The sequence below is a fragment of the Branchiostoma floridae genome, chromosome 15 (assembly GCF_000003815.2).
Source record: "Branchiostoma floridae strain S238N-H82 chromosome 15, Bfl_VNyyK, whole genome shotgun sequence".
In the NCBI taxonomy this organism is placed as follows: domain Eukaryota; kingdom Metazoa; phylum Chordata; class Leptocardii; order Amphioxiformes; family Branchiostomatidae; genus Branchiostoma; species Branchiostoma floridae.
The window spans coordinates 16,053,126-16,063,003 of NC_049993.1; the positions used below are offsets into that span (position 1 = coordinate 16,053,126).

The window sequence follows — 9,878 nt, forward strand, 5'->3', positions numbered from 1 at the left end:
CGGTCAGCGTTAACCTTTGACCCAGGTAAACATCCAAGCATCAGACCTTCAATGGCCTAGGTAAACATCAGACCTTTGACCTAAGGCCAGGTCAACATCAGACCTTTGACCCAAATAAAAATCTGACCTATGACCCAGCAAGCTAACATCAGACCTACATGTATGACCCAGGTCAACATAACACCTTTGACCCAAGAAACTAAACATCAGACCACCACTCACCTGGTCATCTAGAAATTTGCACATTTTGCAAATTTAACAGAGGTTTTCACTATAATATATTTTGTAATTTCTATTTTGTAATTTTTATCTGGCAGACAACCTGCGAGATATCACAGACCACTTTATCAAGCTTCAGAAGGAGGCGGAGGAAGAGGGAGATGCGGACATCAATTCCCTCACAGACACTCACATCCGACAGACCATCGTTGACATCTTCGGTGGTGAGAGGACTTGGTCACAAAAAATTTACATTGTGCATGACATTTTTTAAAGCCTCAAACCTCATACAAAATCCAACTTACTTGTGTACAACCTTACAACAGATGTGTTGATTTAAGTTTCATGATATTCTGGGTTTCTTTATAAGCAGCTTCTTGATTGCAGCTACTGTTTACACATTATATTATGATTTAATTCTACATTTATTCATCCTCATTTTTACCTTCGTTGCCTGGCAGAATTGTTACAAATAAGACCATGGAAGTGTAAGATTTTGTTGCTGACAGCTGCCCTGGACACGACGGTCCAGTCAACTTACTGGTCGGTTCTGCTGATGATCCTGAAATGACATGGAAATGTATCATACTGTATAAATGCAGAGACTTTCGTGGTGGTTTTATATTTGCAATTTTCATGGTGGCCACTGAACTGCGAACCTAAAACCACCGCGAATATATATTCATAATACAGTATATGACTACAGTACAGTACTGTAAGTAATTCCGTGCTATGGCGCTACCGCGAATTCAAAACCTCTGCGAATTCCAAACCACAGGGAACACCCCGTTTTCCCGCTGCCACAAAATTAAATCCCAGCAAACTTAAATGCATTCACAATATTCAGTTGTTATCTTTCTGTGTCTGACAGCGGCCCTGGACACGACCGTGCAGTCAATGCGCTGGTCCATCGTACTGCTGGCTGCCCACCCTGAAGTGCAGGAGAAGCTAGCAGCCGAGCTGGACAGTGTCGTGGAGCGGAACAGACAACCATCGCTTGCAGACCGCTCTGCCCTGCCGTACATGGATTCTACGATCAACGAGGTCCTGCGGTTTGGGATCGTGGTCCCACTGTCTGTACCTCACGCCACAACTGTGGACACTACCCTGAGTAAGAGCTTTCTTTGTTACATTTGCAGAGAAACAAGAAAGTTATGTTTTCATTGCCAGAACTTCATTAGAGGTAGTATGGATGTGGAAGACGTGTGTGTGTGTGTGTGTGAGTGTGCATGTGCATGTGTGCATGCATGTGTGTGTGGGTGTGCATGTGTGGATGGCGTGTGTGTGAGTGTGTGGATGAATTGTACATATGTTTGATAGGTATGTTAGGGCAAAAAAAGGTCAAGTTTGACAATGGGCCTCCTTTTAGCTTTCTATGGTGTTGCAGCAGAACTTCTAAGTTTTGATATCTCATGTTCTTGACTCTTGACTATTATCTTTTTATTATCAATGGTGAAACATTTATAATACATCGCTCAAAACAGTAATGCTGCTACAGTAAGCATTAGCTCAGTGCCCAGGTCCACATGGCCTTGCAATGAGCAAACTCATTAAAAAAATGTGGCAATATTATAATAAAACAACTCCCTGTCTGTCACCCAGTGGGTTATGAGATCCCCAAAGGAACTTGGATCATGCCCAACCTGTGGAATGCCGTGCGAGATCCCGAGATCTGGGGCGATCCCAACGTGTTCCGCCCCGAACGCTTCCTGGATGACGATGGGAAAGTCTTACCTAAACCATCTGCACTCATGCCTTTCAGGTAGGTGAATATAGAGGTTGTAATTATATCTGGGACATGTTCGGGCATGACGCACCCGCCATGACACATGAGTCGTTGGTTGGAAGTCCTCCTAGGAGACGGATACTCCGAACAACAAAGCTGCATCTGCTGGAGCCGCCTCACACGTTGCATACAGTTGCCCCTGTGAGACTTAGTGCTCCAATAGACGAAAGGGTGGAGAAGGAATTGCACACCCCTCCTTCACCATAAAAAGTCATGTGCAGGTCAGGCAAACAGGCAAATGCCTGTCTGCCTGCTCATCTGTCGAATCGACAGGAGAATCCAAAATATTTGGGATACAAATTGTTTTCGCTGACACCTGCAACTACCAATATGGCAGATTGTTCATTCTGACCCATGTAGTGCCCATTTGCACATAGGTTAGCAAGTTACGTTAATTTCAGTTTCAGCAGTGATGTTTTTACAGGGAGGGGTTGCTAGCCCTTCCCCTTTAACGTGGTCGATGCACCTCTTCGAACTCCAGACCTCCATTTTAAGTCCCTTCCAAAATACTTGAATGTGTAAGCATAACCAAGATGCCCTTCCCAGGATCATTTATTCATTTATTTGTTCAGCTGTTTACAAACAGCCAGGGCTGCCCTACTAACCGTAGGCTATCGTCAAGGGCTAACCCTGTACATGTTTGCACATGTTCGCACACGACGGGTTATACCGCCCCTTACGGGGTGACACACCCGTCCGGGTGAATGATGTAGATCACCATGTGGCTGATACGAGACAGAGGTTCGCCAGGCCTCCATCCGGGTGATTTGAAGTGAATCACCAACTCCCGACAGAAGGATTTGCACCAACACACACCGCACTATCGCACGTGTGGGGGTTCTTTAACGTGCATGGGGTATGGCTCTCCCCATACACGGGACCTCCATTTAACGTCCTATCCGAGGGACGACTCATTTTTCACTTGAGTAAAGTGAGGAAAGTCGTGTAAAGTGCCTTTCCCAAGGGCACAAGACCGGCAACACGGCAGGCGGATTCGAACCGGTGACCTCTCGGTCACGGGCCGAATACACTACCACTTCCCAGGATCAAACTTGGGTCTCCCAGTTCCCACCTAATTGCAACCATGAGCTCAACTGTGAAGCTGCCACCAGTTGTACTACATTTATTACTGTGTTCCCTACTATTGCTGAAGCCTGGACACATTTTTAAACTGGGACCCAGCCAGGACGAAAAATAGATTGTTGTTTATCAAGGAAATTATATATATATATATGTATATATATATATATACCGTTTTGTGTGTTCTGTGTCTTGTATTTTATGCTTTTGATTCCCTATCGTTGCCAGACCGGACCCTGGTTGGAAATGTGACCACTGCAGCAGACAGATAGAACTCAATGTAGAATAATGCTAATCCACCCTTCTCTTTCCTGCAGTGCTGGTCGCCGAGCCTGTCCAGGTGAACCCATGGCCAGAGCTGACATCTTCCTCCTGCTGGCAGGACTGGTGCAGAAGTTCAAGTTCAGCCTGCCGGAGGGAGAGGGGCCGCCCGACCTCGCCCCAGATCCCAAGGGCGCGGGACTCTTCTGTATTGCCTGTCCCTACAAGGTGGTGATGACCCACAGGAAGTAATTACCTATGACCCAGGAAGTGAATGGTTGTGACCAAGAGATGTTGTACTCTTTGTTATCAGTTATCAGTAATGTTAAGAAAATTTGTGCCTTTGGCTATGTATTATATCATGGTTACAAATTGGAGCTGAAAGCCTTTAGAAGTCTAGAAACTCAAGATTTTTAACCTGAACATTTACATTTCTTAAGAAAGTTAATAAAAATTCAATATGTGAACATTCCATCAACAGTGAAGAATCAAAATTAAGAGAGTGTAAGAAGATATGCAGAGACCATGATTAAGTGCAAGACAAGTCTTGTTGAGATGGCAATTTCTAGGGTTGTTTTTTTCAAGGTTTGATTGATTTATGCAGAGTCAAGTAAAACCCTTAGAATACTTGATTTTTTTAAAAGGATATTATCTAAATGGAATAAAGGTATGGTGTGATCCTGTGTAAAGGTAACTGTACATAGATAGAGGACAGGTTTACTTCTTAAATGTCTAGTTAAGATCTTGAAGTAGGTATTTAATACCTGCCAGATATAAATTAACGCCACTTGCTGCATCAACACATGATCTCCAGATTGCAGTTACCAGGCAACAGAGGTTTGATTGACCTTGGAGATCTCAGAAGTAGTGTGAAAAGAAGGACATCTATGTGTGTGACCTTGCCAGTGTGAATACACTGGACATAGCTGCTTGGAATCGTGGTGTGAAGACTAGCCGACTGCTGCCTACCCGTGTCAGGGATCTCAGCAGCAGTATAATCAAATAATGGATACTACTAATATTAATGAGTATAGCAAAAATCTTTTGGGATTGAGTAGTTGCTTGCAAACAAATCTAACAATTTTAGTCAATGAATCTCTAAATTTTAATCAATAGGACTCACTTCATGTTACATACAGTATCATAAAGTTGTATCAAATCAGTAAGGGAATGTGATGTTATTGTACTTAGGTTATCCATTGGAAAAAATATATTGTCCTAATCTTGCCATGTAGGGGAATATAAAATCTACTGCGACCAAACCAACTCTGTATTGTTTGTATTGTTTATGTGGTTAACTGAAGCAATATTTTTTATTCAGTTTGCTGATATAGCTAGGGTGAAGGCTGATGTTATGACTGATACATATGGGCAAAGTATATGTGTATGGAGAGCAGTCTTTATTTCCTTTGCCAAGAAACTTTTGTAAAAGTTTTCTGTGTCTGTCTGTGTTTGTACGTAAATGAACACCATAACTCGAGAAGGCCTGAAGGCAGATTGATATTTGTTTGTTTGTTTGTGCCTTTATTTCAACTCGATAAATACTCCATCGGCGGTGCAGGTAAGACCCCCTTTGCGGTTTTTTTGGAACTGTATGAGAACACAAATCCTTGTTTTGAGCAAAACTCTTTTTTTAAATCGCCCTGAAGCGGTAAACACGCAGACCGCAACCAGAAAACTACCGCAAACATCCATCTGCGTTAAGAGTATCCCTTCCCCCGACAGCATTTAGAGCAGAAGCCAGTTGATCAAGGAGTCTCTGACATCACGCTTCAAGGTCACACGTAGCGCCATGGTGCCAGACTCAATATCTCGGCCTTTACTTCCTGGCCCTTTCCCAACTGCCTTTTACCCTGAACACTGTGGGATATCTGGCGATGTTCCCAATACACCGCCAGCTCAAAGTGGGATCCGACTGTAGAATTTTTCTGTTCCTGAGAACTGAACTCTTACGAATAATGTCTAAGTTAACATTATATTTTGATAAAAGAATGACAAGCGTGACTTCCTATTACTAAGTATTTTCTTTCTTTTTTTTTCGGTCTTTTTTAGCCAGGAGATACACAGACGAATATATATATTTTTTTATTAAATGTAGTCTCGTTTGCCAAAGAACTTCTCCAGTTGGTTTCATAACAAAGTGTTTTTATCTGTTCTGAATACAAGTCTATCGTGCCTGTTACAAGACTTCCGGATAACTTCTCATAAACTTCAGCTCAAGTAAATAACACAGCTACTCTACAAGCAGCGCGGCCTTGTACACACAACATCCTGTTTTTTCCGGTATCTTCATGTAAGTCATCAATTTCCGCCTGACTTCCGAACCCACCAGATCGGACTGTATATTAAGGATGAAACCTTGTTCCGCTCTCACAAACCAGGACAACACTTCTCAGCTCACCAGTACAACAGGATCACCGAGAAGAACCTTCAAGATGAAGACGTCCGTGGCAGCCCTACTTCTTGCCCTGATTGTTGCAGGTACGTTCCGGAAATTGCCTATTTGAGTTTGTCTTCAAAATACGTTGATCATGATTTGACAAAATCGGGGAAAACAATGCCTTTTTACATGGTCGATTCGTATACTGACCACAAAGAAAAATTTAATGTAATGGTTGCATTTTTCTGTTGAATCAAAGGAACGTGTAGCTTTAAAAATAGAGCGTTTCTTCATCTATCTTGAACATTCTTTTACCACATGATTTCCTTCTGTTGATGAGAAATGTAGCGTTAACGTTTAATACGTGTTTGTTTCCTTGCCAGTTTCCCTGTCGCCCCCCGTTGAGAGCCGTGTGGTCCCAGGGTTTGAAGGGGGTTTCCGGAGATGTGACTGGCACTGTATACACCTGTATGACCCCGTGTGCGGCAGTGACGGTCAACAATACAGTAACAGCTGCTTCCTGGGAATTGCACAGTGCATGGAGTAAGTATGGTGAAAATGTTGCCCTTATTCATACGCATATAAGCAATTCATATCAAATCATATTCCTAATTAATGTAGACAAACTTTAATTGAAAACACATCAGATTCTGTTCCTGCATTTAACCGTCACAAAGAAGAGAGAAGAATCGAATTCACTTGGTGGAAGACTATAAATTCCCGTGTTAGGTTGATATTGCATATCTGTTACGTATCTGTCAACTATTCGTTAGTCGCGACCTGTGGGTATATATGTACAGTATTGACATTCATTTGAAAAGGTAATAAAATAATCCTTGCCTTCTGGGTTATATTCATAAAGTGCAAAAACAACAGCTAACTAGAGTTCCTCGAACACATATCTTCGCCAAATAAACAATTTCTATGGAAGATAGTTCTTTTTGAATGATTAATGTGTATAAGTCCATATGTTATCTAGTCACATCATGTAGTGGTTGGTTGGATTATGAACATTGTGAGTAGATTAGTCTATTCTGTCGGTGTACATAATGTAGCAAATGTTTTGGCGATGTGAATGAATGTCTTTGCATAATCAGAACAATTTGTACAGGTATGAGGTTACTGTTCTATTTTGTGTTGTCATAATTACTTTCGGAGAGCTGGTTATGTTTTGGGTAGCGTTTGTATGTATGTATGTATGTATGTATGTATGTATGTATGTATGTATGTATGTATGTAGAAACCAGCAAATTGAAGACCGGCTGAATGGATTGAAGTGATATTTGGTATGTGGGTAGGTCTTGGAAACCTGGAAACCACAGGAAGTCACGCCGATAATTGCATTCGTCACTCACCAAACCCCGGCCACTGTTGTTCCTTCCAATTTACGGAACTTTTTAACTCACCAAGGGTCATCTAAGGGCCATATGTAAGGATTGCTACGACCCCCGCCTTGGTGAACGTTTGTTTCAATCTCATGAAAATAGAAAGTAAAGTTTTGCAGTCGCGAGTTAAGTCAGAGGTATTTTACAGAGTCCAAGGTTATGATTTCTGCGACTGTCCGATGACAGCCGCCTGTCACCTTTGGCGATTTGTATTTCTCGCAATGATGTCAGTTCTTTCTAGCCGACCTTTCCCTTACAACATGACATCTCTGTTAAGAGTTGAGGAATGCGTGAATAATTGACGGTGACCCTTTTGACCTAAGTGCTGTTCTTCAACATGTTGGGTTTGTCTTGTCCCAGCACTTGGTCACTTGTTGTTTTAACCTAGTTCACAGATGTAAGTACTATGTGTTACAAGCCGTCATTGTTCAATTATGTTATATTACTGACTTTACATAGTACTTATTCGTTTGTTTAGACCCATGTAGTGTTACTGGCACATGGAACACCAAGTTTCCTTGCAGTCCATCATAAGAAAATACACATGAAGTGTCTCGTAGATATTAGCTCTACATCTTTATATCAAGTGATATTCGTCAAGTTCCCTCTACTACATTTTTACCGTTCCCATGATATAGTGTTGCTTTTATTGTTGATCTGTATATAGATATAAGCAACACTTGTAATAGATATGTTATATTTCAACTGCTATGAATCCTTTGCTGTGTGCCGTCGTATTGACATCAATTCAGCAAGCTATTTAATTGCTTAATTTTATAGATACGTGTTGGACACGGTCAGGCTTTGTATTTTGCTAACATGAACCATGACCATTTATAGGCATTTTTTCAGCCAGTAGTCTCTAACAGACTCCATCCTGGCGGAATAGTACACGGATGACCTAGTAACATCCCTGGTCAATCAGAATTTCATGCTTCCAAGACAGCGTCTGTTTATCAGGGAGCCTCTGCTTCCACTGGCTCCTTTGACCTACTTCTTCTCTATTTTTAGACATCTATGGGTCGATTCAAGTCCTTTCAGGTGACTCCGTCACAAGTATTTTTCAACCGTTATAGAAGTTTCCCTAAGTAATTATATTAAATACAGAGTGATTTATATAATTTGCATCTCATTATGTTGATAATCATCCAAAGTACCTACCTACCAAAAACAAAAAAATATCCATCAATCCCCTCAGGAGTTATCCATCTAAAAAGTTACGAAATATAACACCCACTGCAATTCCAAACAAGCTGCTAGGGGGCCCAAAATTAGACCATTGACTCCTAGTACCAACAGCTATCCACCAGTAAAAAATCACGAACCTGGCACTTCTGGAAAATTTAGGCGCAAACTTTGATGCTCACTTGCAGTACCAAAACAATTTGCCAGGAGGCCCATTATCGAACTTGACCTTCCTTTCTGTGTCCCCTACCTATCAACCAAATATCATTAACATCCATCAAGAACATCTCGAGTTATCTTGCTTACAGACAAACGCACTTACATACAAAGCCAGCTACAGCACCATAGGTAAAAGGTAGCTAAAGCATTCTCGCACATGGCAATCCTTTCCACAGCCGCTACAGACCTGCCAAATATCGTGGAAATCGCCCAGCTACATTTTGACTTATGCCTCCCGAAAAAACACCAAAAAAAATACCAAGCTCGCTAATGTACCATAGGAAAACGCCAGGTAACCCATTTACGAACTAGGCATGCCTTTAAACAACCGCTACACACCTGCGAAAAATAAAAAAGTTCCATCCACAATTTCTCGAGTTATATCCTGTTGACCTACATACAGACCCAAGTCGGCAAAAACATAAGCTTCTTGGCGAAGCTGAAAATGGCAATAACTAAATCCTATACTCCTTTCTTACTTCCAAATGGAGGAATAGATTTTGGTGTGTCTGTCTGTGTGTTTGTGTTTCCGGATATTTGTAGTCAGTATAGAACCTCTGAATGGATTGTATTCATATTTGGTATGTGGATAGGGGTTGGGAAGACGAAGGTCAAGGTCGATTGTTACCCCCCTGGTGTGTGACAGTGTTCTGTCTGTTTTCCCCTCCACAGCCCCTCCTTAGAACGGGCTGACGATCATGTGTGCGGACTGGACGGCGCTCTCATGTAAACAGAACTGACGGGGCTGCTCAGGAACTACCGCTGACCTACATTTGCAATATCCAAGCAGACGATGGGATGGAAAGTCATCGCCACTGTTTTTTTCTGTATATGGCAACAGCGTTTCCTTCGACAATCAAGAAGATGACGTGCCGCTCTTGAACTGTCGTTTACGATAACTATACCCATATGATATATTAGCTGTTTTCCCAAAGTTGGGCGCATGCAAACGTTATGGATAAGAACTTGAATGTCCGTATTTACCCAGCTCATGTAAGGATTATATGACAACGTACAAGTCATGCACTTGAACTTTCAACGAAGTTTACAATAATATTGTACCAAAATAAATCTTTTGCCATCGTGACGATATTTACACGTCGTTCCACAACTGTCATTCTACTGATTTTTTTAGCTTCGTCTGTTTTATGCGACTGCGATGAACATAACTTTCTGTCATATACTAGAAACAAGTTGTAACCACAAAGCCTATTATACGACATTTTCGTACATATGAAAATAAAGCCTTTCATATAAATGTTGTGTCATTGCATTATTGTTAACTGCACAGATAAGGTTTAACACTTCACGTTACAGCTAGCATACATTGGAATGGCTACAATATTACAACTTCAAAGTAACC

The 9,878-nt window shown here is 41.6% G+C and overlaps 2 protein-coding genes across 2 annotated transcripts in view; both read left to right on the forward strand.

The window, feature by feature from the left end:
• LOC118431991 (cytochrome P450 1A1-like) overlaps positions 1–4,780 on the forward strand; it is a gene marked incomplete in the record, with an annotated part of 9,115 nt that extends 4,335 nt beyond the window's left edge. Inside the window, 4 exon segments of the mRNA XM_035843454.1 lie at positions 318–443; positions 1,091–1,330; positions 1,822–1,981; positions 3,403–4,780. Coding sequence (XP_035699347.1) covers positions 318–443; positions 1,091–1,330; positions 1,822–1,981; positions 3,403–3,598 — 722 coding nt within the window.
• An 889-nt stretch (positions 4,781–5,669) lies between these two features.
• LOC118431992 (serine protease inhibitor Kazal-type 1-like) lies at positions 5,670–9,773 on the forward strand. The gene is made up of 3 exons (XM_035843455.1): positions 5,670–5,827; positions 6,110–6,269; positions 9,188–9,773. Exons 1-3 carry the CDS (start codon positions 5,698–5,700, stop codon positions 9,243–9,245), a joined length of 348 nt encoding a protein of 115 aa, XP_035699348.1. The 5' UTR covers positions 5,670–5,697; the 3' UTR covers positions 9,246–9,773.
• The last annotated feature ends 105 nt before the right edge of the window (positions 9,774–9,878 follow it).

Bases quoted from the DNA above. Each gene is read 5' to 3' on its own strand.
- LOC118431992 (XM_035843455.1), top strand. From the start codon at position 5,698: ATGAAACCTTGTTCCGCTCTCACAAACCAGGACAACACTTCTCAGCTC. The intron at 5,828-6,109 runs GTACGTTCCGGA...TTTCCTTGCCAG, and splicing joins TCTTGCCCTGATTGTTGCAG to TTTCCCTGTCGCCCCCCGTT. The intron at 6,270-9,187 runs GTAAGTATGGTG...TCCCCTCCACAG, and splicing joins GGAATTGCACAGTGCATGGA to CCCCTCCTTAGAACGGGCTG.